At 37.1% G+C, this 17,186-nt stretch overlaps 2 protein-coding genes and 1 long non-coding RNA gene across 3 annotated transcripts; 2 read left to right on the forward strand and 1 right to left on the reverse strand.

Moving 5' to 3' along the window:
- Nucleotides 1–4,090: 4,090 nt before the first annotated feature.
- LOC132723656 (myb/SANT-like DNA-binding domain-containing protein 4) lies at nt 4,091–4,996 on the forward strand. Its single transcript, XM_060708417.1, has one exon. The coding sequence runs from the start codon at nt 4,091–4,093 to the stop codon at nt 4,994–4,996; it is 906 nt and encodes a 301-aa protein (XP_060564400.1).
- Nucleotides 4,997–5,947: 951 nt separating this feature from the next.
- Nucleotides 5,948–7,494, reverse strand: LOC132723657 (putative nuclease HARBI1). The gene is made up of 4 exons (XM_060708418.1): nt 7,445–7,494; nt 7,068–7,218; nt 6,557–6,875; nt 5,948–6,144 (listed from the first exon to the last, which is right to left on the reverse strand). Exons 1-4 carry the CDS (start codon nt 7,492–7,494, stop codon nt 5,948–5,950), a joined length of 717 nt encoding a protein of 238 aa, XP_060564401.1.
- Nucleotides 7,495–13,606: 6,112 nt separating this feature from the next.
- On the forward strand, nt 13,607–15,231 carry LOC132723659 (uncharacterized). The gene is made up of 2 exons (XR_009624776.1): nt 13,607–13,884; nt 15,025–15,231. It is a non-coding gene; the product is annotated as an uncharacterized LOC132723659 (long non-coding RNA).
- The last annotated feature ends 1,955 nt before the right edge of the window (nt 15,232–17,186 follow it).

A 17,186-nucleotide genomic window follows, 5' to 3' on the forward strand; every position in this document is an offset into this window, starting at 1 on the left:
TCAGCAAGTTTGTCGTAATGATTTGTAGTCCACGTTCGAATATGGTAACCATCCTCTAAAGGTCACATTTTGACTCTATTGTCATCAAACTTGGTCAGGATGTTTGTATAAGTCTAAGTAACTGCTGAGTTCGATGGGTAATGTGAGAGATTTAGGCCCTCTTGTTTAATACAATAACGACTTTAATTTAAAAAAAAAATAACATTTAGTATTAAATTATCAATCGATTAGCTGTCAGTTGGACGTCAAAATAAAATATGGTAAACAAGATCAATACTATTTATCTTCCTTCTTTCTTTCTTTTTTTACGCTGCACCAACACAAAATAGATCATATGCGATTCTTGAGCCTGCAACATTTTCAATTTTGCCGTGTTGGGCTTTCTTTAGGGATTCTGTATTTATCTATTTTATGATCACATCCGTGTTATTTGTGCCGTGTGGCGGCTGAAAAAAGTCTCCCCGTACATTTAATCAATGATGTTATATTTTCGATCCTTGAAGATCGTTCAGCACGACATTATTGTTGTGCTTGTGGTATTTTTAGTTTCAACTTTTCGGCATTTTCTAGTTGGGTGGTTCCAATATTCCTACTTGAATAATGTTGAATCACCCTTAGGATATGTTGCCTGCTTTTTAAATTTGTCTTTTGACGTCTTATCTGTGATACGCAGGCTTCATAACCTCTGATCCCCTTTCAAAATTCCATTTTATTTAGTTCCGCCCATTGTTTTCTCGTTTAGGGCACACGCTTTTTATTACTTGGGGACCATACGCCGCTTTTCATGGAATGGCACGGAAGTGTCACATTGAAGGTTCCATGATAACTGCCGTATGAACACATCTGCGGATGTTTCTAAATTCAAAATTTTACTATTTCACGTTTAAATGTTGAATTCTGCTTAAGCCGGTGCTAGGGGCGTGGACGGTAACTTGCACTTTCCAGTACCGTCCATGAACAGGCTCAATCAAACCGAGCCTGCAACATTTTCAATTTTGCCGTGTTGGGCTTTCTTTAGGGATTCTGTATTTATCTATTTTATGATCACATCCGTGTTATTTGTGCCGTGTGGCGGCTGTAAAAAAGTCTCCCCGTACATTTAAATCAATGATGTTATATTTTTCGATCCTTGAAGATCGTTCAGCACGACATTATTGTTGTGCTTGTGGTATTTTTAGTTTCAACTTTTCGGCATTTTCTAGTTGGGTGGTTCCAATATTCCTACTTGAATAAATGTTGAATCACCTTAGGATATGTTGCCTGCTTTTTAAATTTGTCTTTTGACGTCTTATCTGTGATACGCAGGCTTCATAACCTCTGATCCCTTTTCAAAATTCCATTTTTATTTAGTTCCGCCCATTGTTTTCTCGTTTAGGGCACACGCTTTTTATTACTTGGGGACCATACGCCGCTTTTCATGGAATGGCACGGAAGTGTCACATTGAAGGTTCCATGATAACCGCCGTATGAACACATCTGCGGATGTTTCTAAATTCAAAATTTTACTATTTCACGTTTAAATGTTGAATTCTGCTTAAGCCGGTGCTAGGGGGCGTGGACGGTAACTTGCACTTTCCAGTACCGTCCATGAACAGGCTCAATCAAACCGAGCCTGCAACATTTTCAATTTTGCCGTGTTGGGCTTTCTTTAGGGATTCTGTATTTATCTATTTTAAGCCGTGCTCTGCCTTGTGCCCTTTCCTGTTTGGGGTCCTCTTGGGCTCCTTGCCGCTGGCTCTTGTTGCTGGGTTGGGTGGGGGCTGCGTTCATTGAACGCCGCCTTTCCTTGATGATCTTGTTTATCATATTTTAATCAAAAAATATGATAAACAAGATCAACCAGGAAAGGCGGCGTTCAATGAACGCAACCCCCATATGACCCAGCAACAAGAACTAGAGGCAAGGAGCCCAGGCGGACCCCAAACAAAAACAGGATAGGGCACAAGTCAGCACGGACAGTTTAATCACTAAATGATAAATAATTTGTAACTGATTAGGAACAAACAATTATCATAGTATTGCAAGCAATCCATAAGTCCCCTGCCGGTTAAAACCCCAGCAACATTCTGAAGGGCCATTGGCCATTCACTTATGTCTCTATTTTAAGTAAATTTGTTGAAAAAGTTCTTTACAAGTGATCACAGGAAACAGTTTTTATGTACAGACAGACAGACGGACTGAAGGGCACTCTAATTTTTTTTTTAATCCCTGTTATCAAAATGTAACATTTTTAAAAGCAAAATTCTTAAAAAAGGAGATAACACTTGAAATAAAGATGCAAGACGTCATACACGATGTGAGTGTAACAAAGAACAATTAGTAATTAAGGTGTTGATAATGAATGTTTATTTTGAATTTGAAGTAAAAGAAAGTTTAAAAAAACAATATTTTTGTCATGAAAATTCAAGTTCAAGGGAGGAAATTCTGATAAATTTTGTACTAGAGTTGTAAACCTTGTCACATATGATGTGGTTGATGACTAGAAAGTTTGGAGAAAATACCTTAAGAAATAAAGAACTTAAAGTGAAAAAAAGGTAAAAACAAGAATCAGAAATCTTGAAATTCAGTCTATTTGTTGCCATATCAACCAGATTTTTCAACATAGGAAGAAAAGAAAAGAATGTGCATAATCTCCAGACTGACATCTACCCATATTTCAAGTTTCATAAAAATATTTTCAGTACTTTTTGCGTTATCACTGGATCCAGGTTATGTGTAAAATTTGCCATATTTTCAGTCTATTTGTTGCCATAGCAACCAGAATTTTCAACACAGGAAAAAAAGAAAGAGACGTGCATAATCTTCATACTGCCATCTATCCATATATCAAGTTTCATAAAAATATTTTCAGTACTTTTTGCATCATCACTTGATCCTGGTTATGTGTAAAATTTGCCATAATTTCAGGTTATTTGTTGCCATAGCAACCAGAATTTTAAACATAGGAAGAAAAAAAAAGACGTACATAATCTCCATACTGCCATCTAATTCCATCAGTAATTTTTGCGTTATCGCGGGATCCAGTTTTGTGGACGGACTGACGGACGAACGGAGGGTAAACCTAAAGTCCCCTCCGGTAAACAGGTAGGGGACTAATTAAAAGAAAACATAGGCCCACAAAGTCAAAGGGCACAGGGAAGGGACAGGAGACAGAGGAAAGGGGGGGGGGGGGGGGGTAATCAAAATAAAAACTAGGGGTGAAGGGGGAAGATACTTGCCGTAGACGAGAAAACAACAAGGGACACAAGCAAAAGTGTCACCAAAACAGTATGAAACAACATAGACATACATCTAAGGAACACAGTGGGGCGCCGCCTTGGAACGGTCAACAGCATTATAATGACCGCTGGGGAGTTTAAACCGGTTAATTGTGCACCAAACCTCGCTCTTAGCCCAACCATGTTCCTATAAACGAGACAGTGTAAATAAATTGAATCCCCGCCAAGTGAAATTCTAACAGTTGTTATGGTTACAAAAGGTTAAATAAGTAAAACACCTAAATGATCATGTAGAAACATATAAAAGTAAACCCAATGACCATAAAAAAAGTACTCAATGTCCTAAAGGAAGACAGAGGAACAAGAAAATCACCTACAAGGGCCCGACGAAGCAAGGCAGAAGACGAACATTAAGACAATTTAGTCCCAAAGGGCTTTAAGAACTATCCATCATAGAGTCTCCCACTTGGTCCGTCAGATGTAATCAAAAGAGAAAAGCGTAGTGTCCAACTGTAAAAGGATTGAACACTAAACATGCAGTATGTCTTAAAATAGTAGGGTCATAACCTCTTTTTTATAAATCGTTTAATGATTTTAGTAAAAACAGCAGAAAAATTACCATGACCCAAAATCTTACGAAGTTTGTAAATCACATCGCCATAAAAACCAGGGGTTAGTATCTCGAAGCTATCGTTATATTTGCGTTTACGAACGTGCTAACGATTGACGGAAGGTTGGTTAACGAGAGATTAGCGCGGGTATCTCGAAACCGCTAGTTCAGCAATCGTTCGTTGCTTACTCGCTAGTTATTAAATATTGCGCTGTGTAATCATTTCATTACCACGGATATCGTGTGTAAATACATGGACAGAATGGCCGAATCAAAACGTAAGCCGAGATATTCAATAGACGAATTGCAAATACTAGCACAAGAGGTAAATACACATAAAAATATTCTCTTTGGTAAATTCAGTGATGTCTTGTCAATGGAAAAAAAGCAAAAGGCATGGGCAGAAATAACGAGATGTATAAATGCTGTTTCACAGACCGTCCGAACGGTAGATGATATTAGAAAAAAATGGAACGACTGGTCGAGTGTTACTAAAGGAAAGGCGGCAAAGCGGAGGCAATCTTTAAACAAGACTGGCAGCGGACAGCCTGATACTAAACCACTGACTGAATTAGAGGAACTCGTAGTTTCTATAATTGGCGAGACTGCCGTAGGTGGATTTAAGGGAGGGATAGATACAGCTCTTGTTTCTGAAGAAGCAGACTTTTGCGCCGATGAGGGTAAATTAGAGTCATCAAGTTACGATCATGCTAAACCGGAAAGTTACGATCATGCTAAACCGGAACATAGTCTCATACTCACACGACACTTGCAGTATCCGGTCTGTCTGTCGTCTAGCAGTATAGACCTGTCATGCGATGAAAATCCTGATTGCCTTGATAATATCAGTTGTGCTAATAAACCTACGAAAACGATTCCTTTTAAAAAGAGAAAAGTCGTTGCAACTGCATCTGCTGAAAGCTATGAAACTGACGTAACTTCAATTGAGAGAGAAAAACTTAAGATAGACAATGCACGACTAGAAACTGAGGAAAAACGTCTAGAAATAGAACAACAAAGACTGAAAATTGAGCAGCAACGGCTGCAAGTGGAGACAGACATTTTGAACATTCTACTTTGTCAAGGCCAATATTCTAGCCGAGCATCATCTCAATACCCGGCACAAAACCTGGGGCACGATAACTCTACCTCATTCTTCCGGCTATAGCCACATGTTGTTTAAGGGTGTAAGTATACTGTCAAGATTTAAACTTGAAAATGTTGCTCACAAATTGCAAATATCTAAATGAATATTTATAGCGAGCACTTAGTAGTTTCGTAGTTTCTATTTTAAATAGTCTGTTCATTTAAACACATATGAGGACAATAAATTAAGATTATAAAGGTAGTCCATAAGTTTGCTTTAGTATACAATGTAAAAGATGAATATATACTGGGATAAGCAAATAATAATAACTTTTTTAAAAGTTTACCATCAAGACACATATGTACACAACTTTTTTCGAAACCCCGCTAGCTACATAGCTGCAATGACGCCATGTGCATAACAATGACGTTATGAGCAAAACAATGACTTCATGAAATGTATTTTGAATTTTTATGATACCGCACGTTTGTAACGTCGAATTTCATTGGATAAACATGACAATTATATTATTAGTTATAAAGGTTTTTTAACAAGTTATAATTATGGCACTATTTTAACGTTGTTTGGAAATATATGGTTATATATTGCGGCTCGGGTGATATTTACAGACAACCGTTTATATAGGGTCATATAATCTTTATAACTGATAATATACACGGCTGCTGTTAATTTATGGATGAATTTTCATTTGTCTTAAATCAAAATTATAATAGTTAAAATTTAACAGCTGGTGTTCGCGAGTGAAATATATTTCATTCGAAAAGTTAAACAAACTAAATTATATATCATTGATGCCTTTTTGTTATACTTATTTTAGCGGCGTAACAATATAATGCACTTTTCTTCATGATGTCATTAAATCATTACGTCACAGTGTCGTTTCTTTATAATTCTGTAAAATAAATCGGATGTTTGTTACATTTTCAACATGATGTATGCAGATATTTATTTATATTTGCAGATATTTATTTATATTTTCTTGTTTTAACACTTCTAAGAACGGTCGAAGATTTAGCTAGCGTGTGAAAACATCTCCCGAATAAGGTTATCGCGAACCTGTCTACCATCATCGTTGTTGTTGTTTTCTCTATAATTTTCATTGTTGTCGTCACCATTGACGTCACTGTCATTGTCGTCATCTTCATGGTTTATTTTGTCATCAATCAGAGGCAAATTTCTCGAAATACACATGTTGTGAAGGACTGCAACTGCAGTAATAATCTTAGCACATTTTATCGGGGTGTAAAATATGATAAACAAGATCAACAAGGAAAGGCGGCGTTCAATGAACGCAACCCCCACATGACCCAGTAAGTCATGTATCCACCTGACTTGTTGAGACACTTGAACCTCATTTTCCAAATGCCAAATGTACGTTCGATTACACAACGTGTACGTTTGTGAGCAACATTAAATCTCCTTTCAGCCTCTGTATTTGCAGTAAGTAATGGCGTAAGTAAGTATGGTTTTAACGGATACGTACTATCACCCAAAATCCATGTATTTTGTAAATTAATTTTTTCGATCTTGCGACGCATTCACAGTTATTCCATATAAATGCATCGTAAGTCGACCCTGGCCAACGAACAACTATATTTGTGAATAAATTGTCGCCATTACATACAGCCTGGACATTTATTGCATGGTATCCCTTTCTTGTCACATACAAATGCTCATCGTCAGTTGGTGACTTTAAAGGTATGTACGTACCGTCGACGGCACCAATTACATTTGGAAAACCGCCTATTTCATAGAATCGTTGCTTTGTATTTATTTCAGTACGTGAAGTCGGAAACTTAATTTGTTGGGGAACTTGTCTAATAAGTGATTCAGAAACCGCGTGAATACTTCTTGAAACAGAGTGAATAGACACTCCATGACCATCCGCGAGGACTGACTGAAAGCTGCCGGTTGCATAGTAACGCAGAGCGACAAGTACCTGCAGCGACACCGGAAGAGACTGACTTCGTCTTGTTAGTCTAAGAAGTTGTTGCTGGGTTTGTGCCCTGTCCTGTTTTTGTTTGGGGCCCCCCTGGGCTCCTTGCCATTGGTTCTTGTTGCTGAGTCATGTGGGGGTTGCGTTCATTGAGCGCCGCCTTTCCTTGTTGATCTTGTTTATCATATTTTGTGCACATATTTCAAGAATGGTGATTCTATCCAACCGATATTTCTTTAAAAGCTCATGATCGGTCATCACGTCGAAGGGATTCATACGATCTCTAAATATCCGGGGAATATTGCGACGTCTTCTGTTGCCGTCACCTCCAAAAAACACGAGCCATCTGAAATTGTGAAAACGATAAGTGAATAAAAATAAAAAAAAGTTCAGTAAGAAATGTTTGAATTCATAATGTCGTTACCCTATGATTAAAAAATATTTTACCTCACGGATAGGAATTGCAGTCACGATACAAAAGACAAAATCTTACCTTTGCTAGTTTGTCTACTTTAATTATCTGTGTTTTATACAAGTTGTTTTCTGTGTATTTAAAGTAGAAGCATACTTACTTTTGTGTCAAAGTGATAGTAACGAGAGCTTTACGACACCCTCTTGGCATCCGTTAATAATTGGGCATATTAACGATTATTCGTTAATAACGAGAGATTCGAGATAGTAGTGAAAACCTTAACCAGAGGCTTACGATAGTCGTTATGCTAACGATAGCTTCGAGATACTAACCCCAGACTGGCTAATTCCTTGTCGCAGAAGAGTTTTTAAATTATTGAATTTAGAAATTAAATCAAAGTTACGATTGTAAAATTTAGTAAAATATTTCCATAATTTATGATAGCGGTAGCCCTATTTTAGAAGCTTGCTTGTAATAAATATATTCCGCTCGTTGAAATCCTTTACGTTGCTACAAGCTCTAGCGAATCTTATTAACTGGGAAACATATACCCCGTAAGATGTTGCATTGGGTACGTCTTCATCTAAATGTGGATAATTAACTATACAAAAGTCAAAGTCATCTCTTTTATCATAGATTTTCGTGTGAAAAGAATTGTTGTTGATAGTTATATGAAGATCCAAAATTGATGTACTAAAATTTCAAGAGTTCGTTTTTTAAAAAAAATTATAAAGTTAAATGTTAAATGTTAAATGTCAGACACCATTTGATCAAAGTAAGAATTATCTAAATTAAAAATATCATCAAGGTATCTGGAAGTATTATTAAATGCGACAATAACATCTTGTTGTTTATCTTCAGAGAGACTCAACATAAAGTCTCTTTCAAAGCAATACAAAAACAAATCGGCGACCACGGGTGCACAATAAGTACCCATGGGAATTCCTATGATCTGTTTAAATAGGGTAATAAATGTTGTCTAAAAGAAAAGAGAGTGCTCTACAAACTTCGTCACAGGTCCACATAATATAATGTTTAACAATACCGTTAGTAAAAAAAAACTTATTCATTATCCCTCATGTACAGACTCAATCAAATTTCATGTAATTTTGTTGCGATTAATGCTTCCGAGGGATCACTTTGTTTCCAGATTTTTATACTTCACAACAGCAGGTGTCTAGTGCTGTGTGGCAGCTGTAACAAGCAATTATCATAGTATTGCAAGCAATCCATAAGTCCCCTACCGGTTAGAAAATTCTGGAAACAAAGATCTCGATCAACATTCTGAAGGGCCATTGGCCATTCACTAATGTTTCAATTTTCTCTATTTTAAGTAAACTTGTTGGAAAAGTTCTTTAAAAGTGATCACAGGAAACAGTTTTTATGAACAGACACACGGACTGAAGGACACTCTAAAGTTAATATTTGAAACATCCCTGTTACCAAAATATAACATTTTAAAAGCAAAATTCTTAAAGAGGAGATAACTCTTGAATTAAAGATGCAATTTCATAAAAATTTTCAGCTCTTTTTGACTAATCACAAATATTGTTATATTTGCCATGTTTTAAGCCTATTTGTTGCCAAGGCAACTGATATTTTTTCAAAATAGGAAGAACAGATAAGACATGCATAATCTCAAAATAGATAAATACAGAATCCCTAAAGAAAGCCCAACACGGCAAAATTGAAAATATTGCAGGCTCGGTTTGATTGAGCCTGTTCATGACCGGTACTGGAAAGTGCAAGTTACCGTCCACGCCCCCTAGCACCGGCTTAAGCAGAATTCAACATTTAAACATGCAATAGTAAAATTTTGAATTTAGAAACATCCGCAGATGTGTTCATACGGCGGTAATCATGGAACCTTCAATGTGACACTTCCGTGCCATTCCATGAAAAGCGGCGTATGGTCCCCAAGTAATAAAAAGACTGCTATCTACCCATATGTCGAGTTTCATAAAAATATTTCCAGTACTTTTTGAGTTATCACTGGATTCAGTTTATGTGTAAAATTTGCCATATTTTCAGTCTATGTGTTGCCATAGCAACCAGAATTCTCAACATAGGAAGAAAAGAAAAAGACGTGCATAATCTCAAGACTGCCATCTACTCATATGTCAAGTTTCATAAAAATATTTCCAGTACTTTTTGCTTTATCACTGGATCCAGTTTATGTGTAAAATTTGCCATATTTTCAGCCTATTTGTTGCCATAGCAACCGGAATTTTCAACATAGGAAAAAAAAAAAAAGACGTGCATAATCCCAAGACTGCCATCTACCCATATGTCAAGTTTCATAAAAATATTTCCAGTACTTTTAGCGTTATCACTGGATCCAGTTTATGTGTAAAATTTGCCATATTTTCAGCCTATTTGTTGCCATAGCAACCAGAATTTTCAACATAGGAAGAAAATAAAAAGACGTGCATAATCTCCATACTGCCATCTATCCATAAACCAAGTTTCATAAAAATATTTTCAGTACTTTTCAAGTTATTGCGGGATCCAGTTTTGTGGACTGACAGACAGACGGACTGACAGACGGACGGAGGGTAAACCTAAAGTCCCCTCCGGTAAACCGGTAGGGGACTAAAAAGTTGCCCCATACTTCACTTCAGTGTTGTTATATTTTTTGGTCCTTCGGAATCATTAATGCCAGCACGAATAGAGTACCGCTCAAGCCTGTGCTAGAGGGCGTGAGAGATGTTGCACTTATTCATTATCGCTCATGTACAGACTCAATCAAATATGATAAACAAGATCAACAAGGAAAGGAGGCGTTCAATGAACGCAACCCCCATATGACCCAGGCGGACCCCAAACAAAAACAGGACAGGGCAAAGACAGAAACCGAGTCTGCTATTTTCATGTAATTTTGTTGCGATTAATGCTTCCGAGGGATCACTTTGTTTCCAGATTTTTATATTCACAACAACAGGTGATAAGTGCTGTGTGGCAGCTGTAAAAAGTTGCACCGTCCTTCACTTCATTGTGGTTATATTTTTCTGGTCCTTCGGGATCATTGATGCCAGCACTATTAAGTGTTGAGAATAGAGTACCGCTCTAGCCGGTGCTAGGGGGTTATGGGATGTTGCACTTATTTATTATCCCTCATGTACAGACTCAATCAAACCAAAAAATATGAAAAACAAGATCAACAAGGAAAGGCGGCGTTCAATGAACGCAACCCCCATATGACCCAGCAACAAGAACCAACGGCAAGGAGCCCAGGCGGACCCCAAACATAAAAAGGACAGGGCAACGACACGTTAATCATTAAATTATAAATAATTTGTAACTGATTAGGAATTCAAAGAAAATAATAATAGGCCCACAAAGGGGAAAGTCTACTATTTTCATGTAATTTTGATGCGATTAATGCTTCCGAGGGATCACTTTGTTTCTAGATTTTCATTGAACGCTGCCTTTCCTTGTTGATCTTGTTTATCATATTTTACACTTACACCCACATATATCGCCAAGCTATTGCTGTAACTTTGAACATATTATAGCAAAAATATTATCAGCACCATTATTCCTGAAAATTTGTTTGTTTGGTTTTACGGTGCACCAACACAAGAAAGATAAAATGGTGCATAAACAGGAAAATGACTTCGGCAAACCCCCAGTGTTACAAAGTGCAGGCTTCATAACCTCTGATCCCCTTTCAAAATTCCATTTTATTTAGTTCCGCCCATTGTTTTCTCGTTTAGGGCACACGCTTTTTATTACTTGGGGACCATACGCCGCTTTTCATGGAATGGCACGGAAGTGTCACATTGAAGGTTACATGTTAACCGCCGTATGAACACATCTGCGGATGTTTCTAAATTCAAAATTTTACTTATTCACGTTTAAATGTTGAATTCTGCTTAAGCCGGTGCTAGGGGGCGTGGACGGTAATTTGCACTTTCCAGTACCGTCCATGAACAGGCTCAATCAAACCGAGCCTGCAACATTTTCAATTTTGCCGTGTTGGGCTTTCTTTAGGGATTCTGTATTTATCTATTTTATAATTAACATTAACAGATATGTCAAATATTAAGTATAAAGCAGCTTTCAAATTCAAAATTTTACTATTTCATGTTTAAATGTTGAATTCTGCTTAAGCCGGTGCTAGGGGGCGTGGACGGTAACTTGCACTTTCCAGTACCGTCCATGAACAGGCTCACAGTACCGTCCATGAACAGGCTCAATCAAACCGAGCCTGCAACATTTTCAATTTTGCCGTGTTGGGCTTTCTTTAGGGATTCTGTATTTATCTATTTTTATAAATTTGTGACAGCAGGTGTCAAGTGCCGTGTGGCAGCCGTAAAAAGTTGCCCCGTACTTCACTTCAGTGTTGTTATATTTTCTGGTCCTTCGGGATCATTGATGCCAACACTATAAAGTGTTGAGAATTGAGTACCGTTCAAGCCGGTGCTAGGGGGCGTGAGTGATGTTGCACTTATTCATTATCACTCATGTACAGACTCAATCAAACCGAGTCTGCAATTCTTATGTTATTTTGTTGTGATCAATGCTTCCGAGGGATCACTTTGTTTCCAGAATTTTGTACTTCACAACAGCAGGTGTCAAGTGCCGTGTGGCAGCCGTAAAAAGTTGCCCCGTACTTCACTTCAGTGTTGTTATATTTTCTGGTCCTTCGGGATCATTGATGCCAACACTATAAAGTGTTGAGAATTGAGTACCGCTCAAGCCGGTGCTAGGGGGCGTGAGTGATGTTGCACTTATTCATTATCACTCATGTACAGACTCAATCAAACCGAGTCTGCAATTCTTATGTTATTTTGTTGTGATCAATGCTTCCGAGGGATCACTTTGTTTCCAGAATTTTGATTTTGATATCCAAATGTATTATATTGCCTGGATTAATGTAGAAAAAAAACATGATATGATAATGGGTACCTCTTTCTGTTATATTAAGCTCTTGAAAATTAAACTTAGAAGAGACACCATTTTCATGTTAAATGTTGAATTCTGCATAAGCCGGTGCTAGGGGGCGTGGACGGTAACTTGCACTTTCCAGTACCGTCCATGAACAGACTCAATCAAACCGAGCCTGCAACATTTTCAATTTTGGCGTGTTAGACTTTCTTTTTCCCTATCTTAGAAATTTCACATATATTTCTCTATAATGGTCTGTTTGTGTTATTATTTCATGTTTAAATGTTGAATTCTGCTTAAGCTGGTGCTAGGGTCGTGGACGGTAACTTTGCACTTTCCAGTACCGTCCATGAACAGGCTCAATCAAACCGAGCCTGCAACATTTTCAATTTTGCCGTGTTGGGCTTTCTTTAGGGATTCTGTATTTATCTATTTTATGATCACATCCGTGTTATTTGTGCCGTGTGGCGGCTGTAAAAAGTCTCCCCGTACATTTAATCAATGATGTTATATTTTCGATCCTTGAAGATCGTTCAGCACGACATTATTGTTGTGCTTGTGGTATTTTTAATTTCAACTTTTCGGCATTTTCTAGTTGGGTGGTTCCAATATTCCTACTTGAATAATGTTGAATCACCCTAAGGATATGTTGCCTGCTTTTTAAATTTGTCTTTTGACGTCTTATCTGTGATACGCAGGCTTCATAACCTCTGATCCCCTTTCAAAATTCCATTTTATTTAGTTCAGCCCATTGTTTTCTCGTTTAGGGCACACGATTTTTATTACTTGGGGACCATACGCCGCTTTTCATGGAATGGCACGGAAGTGTCACATTGAAGGTTCCATGATAACCGCCGTATGAAGAACACACCTGCGGATGTTTCTAAATTCAAAATTTTACTATTTCATGTTTAAATGTTGAATTCTGCTTAAGCTGGTGCTAGGGGGCGTGGACGGTAACTTTGCACTTTCCAGTACCGTCCATGAACAGGCTCAATCAAACCGAGCCTGCAACATTTTCAATTTTGCCGTGTTGGGCTTTCTTTAGGGATTCTGTATTTATCTATTTTATGATCACATCCGTGTTATTTGTGCCGTGTGGCGGCTGTAAAAAGTCTCCCCGTACATTTAATCAATGATGTTATATTTTCGATCCTTGAAGATCGTTCAGCACGACATTATTGTTGTGCTTGTGGTATTTTTAATTTCAACTTTTCGGCATTTTCTAGTTGGGTGGTTCCAATATTCCTACTTGAATAATGTTGAATCACCCTAAGGATATGTTGCCTGCTTTTTAAATTTGTCTTTTGACGTCTTATCTGTGATACGCAGGCTTCATAACCTCTGATCCCCTTTCAAAATTCCATTTTATTTAGTTCAGCCCATTGTTTTCTCGTTTAGGGCACACGATTTTTATTACTTGGGGACCATACGCAGGCTTTCTACTGGTCCCTACTTTTCCCTACTTTTTTCTTTTGATCCCTACTTTGCCCTACTTTTTTCTGAAATAGCCCTATTATCCCTACTTTTTCATTTTGAAATGAAATAAAATAAAAAGGAGATATTTAAAATGGCATTTCAGTAGTATTTTCAGTTGCAATTGATGAGTAGTTCAGGTGTGTGTGTGTGTGTGTGTATCTCCTTGTGATGTCCATCCTTGAAAGACTCATGGTGCCTTGGCAAAACATTCAGCAACATTCTGGCTATGAGGTAAATACATGAAACCATACTGATTGTTTAAATAACTACTATTTTATAATTTCCATGTTCCTCTTGTAAATGAATGCATACTTCAGTCTAGTTTGACACTGCCAAGTGCTTATTAACGTCCAAGATAGGTTTATAAATATTCCCAATAATGCATTAGCTGAGGGATTCCACAGTTGTCATGCTGTACTGATTCAAAAGAACATATTTTTTTATTGGTTTGATTTGTATTTGTGTCATTTTCCCCATGTCTATTAGACCATATATGTACATGTTACTTGAATTTTTAAAACAAAGTCATCAAATTAAAGCATTGGCAGCTGTGGGTATCAAACACTGCATTGACCAATTGCTCTTGTGTCTGAGTAGAGTTACAGCAGTGTGACTTATCAATTTAGATTCCAAGCTTTTAATTGTCACTTAACAAAAATCTAACATGTGCAAATACCTTGGTATTGCTTCATCACTATCCATCAGATGGTTGTGCATTTTGTCAACATGATATAATGTTAAGCTTAATCATGAAAATGACAGGTCTTAAAAATTCAAATCATTTCATTGTCTTGTTGACAATAATGCACAACAATCTGGTAGCAAGCTTGTCTCAGCTAGATTGTATTTACAGATGTAACTATGCATGTTTGGCAAATCAATCACAAATTGTATGTATATGTACATGTAACATTTAACATTATCGTTTGACAGGGTACTGAATCATGCATACATGTAACATACTTGTACCTCTTGTTTGTGTTAAATTGTTCCTTAAAATACTACACTGTGGCATGTTTGTCATAACCTTTGCCCTTGCAATATATTATAATTTTATGCAACATATTAACATGAATATACATCAGTTTAACCTACATGTACATGTAGCTCATACAGTAACATGCAGTCCTGTTCATATAGCTTTTAGTGTACATCCTGGTGTTGGTATTCACAGCTTGTTTGCATTTACCTTGACTATGTAATAGACTAGGATCTAGTAGCTCTCGCCTTACTAATGTGAATGTTCTTAAAACTATGTGCTAGATATACTCATTGTATGTTTGTTTTGCTGATTATATTTGTCCTTATCATTGTAAACAACATTTTGTATTGGTGCACTTGTATTTAAAGAGAAATAAAAAACAATTTCAGGTGCCTGTCTTTCAAGCATGGACTGAACTGAAGATACACACAGCCTGATGTGGTCTTGGTGATGGTAAGTCTTAACTAAAACGGTAAGAAATTCCTACTTTATCCCTACTTTTTAACATCAGAAATCCCTACTTTGCCCTACTTTTTGGTAAAAAAATGCCCTACTTTTTCCCTAGTTTTTTTGGTAGAGGCAGTAGAAAGCCTGCATACGCCGCTTTTCATGGAATGGCACGGAAGTGTCACATTGAAGGTTCCATGATAACCGCCGTATGAACACATCTGCGGATGTTTCTAAATTCAAAATTTTACTATTTCATGTTTAAATGTTGAATTCTGCTTAAGCTGGTGCTAGGGGGCGTGGACGGTAACTTTGCACTTTCCAGTACCGTCCATGAACAGGCTCAATCAAACCGAGCCTGCAACATTTTCAATTTTGCCGTGTTGGGCTTTCTTTAGGGATTCTGTATTTATCTATTTTATGATCACATCCGTGTTATTTGTGCCGTGTGGCGGCTGTAAAAAGTCTCCCCGTACATTTAATCAATGATGTTATATTTTCGATCCTTGAAGATCGTTCAGCACGACATTATTGTTGTGCTTGTGGTATTTTTAATTTCAACTTTTCGGCATTTTCTAGTTGGGTGGTTCCAATATTCCTACTTGAATAATGTTGAATCACCCTAAGGATATGTTGCCTGCTTTTTAAATTTGTCTTTTGACGTCTTATCTGTGATACGCAGGCTTCATAACCTCTGATCCCCTTTCAAAATTCCATTTTATTTAGTTCAGCCCATTGTTTTCTCGTTTAGGGCACACGATTTTTATTACTTGGGGACCATACGCCGCTTTTCATGGAATGGCACGGAAGTGTCACATTGAAGGTTCCATGATAACCGCCGTATGAACACATCTGCGGATGTTTCTAAATTCAAAATTTTACTATTTCATGTTTAAATGTTGAATTCTGCTTAAGCTGGTGCTAGGGGGCGTGGACGGTAACTTTGCACTTTCCAGTACCGTCCATGAACAGGCTCAATCAAACCGAGCCTGCAACATTTTCAATTTTGCCGTGTTGGGCTTTCTTTAGGGATTCTGTATTTATCTATTTTCTCATGTTTCACATGCTCATCATTACTAGAATGGAGCATTTCCTCCTCTTCTTCTGAGAGATTTCCACCATGCATATCAGACACAAATCAGTGGAGGGTTTCATAATCATTATATTTTGACAATGTTTCAAACAGATTATCTTAAAAGTGGACAAACTAATTTTTCTGTAAGAAAATCTTTCATTGTCAGATTCGAACGCTGTACAGTATAACTGGTATATATCTGCTTTAGTTTTGTCACTTGGCAGAAGCACATTTCTTCATTTCAGTAATTTGGCAATCTACTTGGTAAAGGTAGTCCATATTGACTACCATAGGTAACAATAAAATGCTTTATAGCTTGAGTTTGTTCAAGGGTAACAGCATAGTGTGGTACCATGCCTTTATTGCCAGAAGAAAGTCAGTATCTAACGATTTCGCAATATTGTCATTAGTTTTTCTTCCGTGCAGACCATGGGCAAAAGGAAAAAATTGCGACAAACGGCAAACTCTGTAAAAAACTAAGTTTGATGTGGCCGATGCCTTACATTTCCAGTAGGTTTTGAATCTGGGTTTTTTCTATGGTGAAATAACTGAACTGTAATGAAAAGGTCCAGTTCCCCTTTAGACTTGTCAAGGCATGATAATCTATAATTAATCACTTTCTCCCATTCAATTTCTTCTGAACAAGGTTTCCCATTAAATAGTCTTGTACAGCCACAAGTATTTGATTTAAAATTTTCCTGTAACACATATTCTCTATCACAAGGTGCACTATTATCAATTGGCTCTATTTCAGGCTGTTTGTTTACAGATTCATCATTAGAACAATCTTAATGTATATTCTCAATATCATCATCATCATCAAAATTATCATCACTTTCTTCTGAGAAATTTACATCATTACGGCTGCTGTCATTCAATTTAGAATTGTCAAAATATAACTGATGGACGATTTCGAATTCATCAAAAAATTCCTCATTTAAAAAACTAGTTTCCTTATATTGTATGGTACTAGCTGTACTAGTTATTGAGTATTGACTTGCCATATTTAATAGAAATTCATTTTGACAG

The sequence above is a fragment of the Ruditapes philippinarum genome, unplaced genomic scaffold (genome assembly GCF_026571515.1).
Source record: "Ruditapes philippinarum isolate M1 unplaced genomic scaffold, ASM2657151v2 ctg6274_1_1_1_1, whole genome shotgun sequence".
In the NCBI taxonomy this organism is placed as follows: domain Eukaryota; kingdom Metazoa; phylum Mollusca; class Bivalvia; order Venerida; family Veneridae; genus Ruditapes; species Ruditapes philippinarum.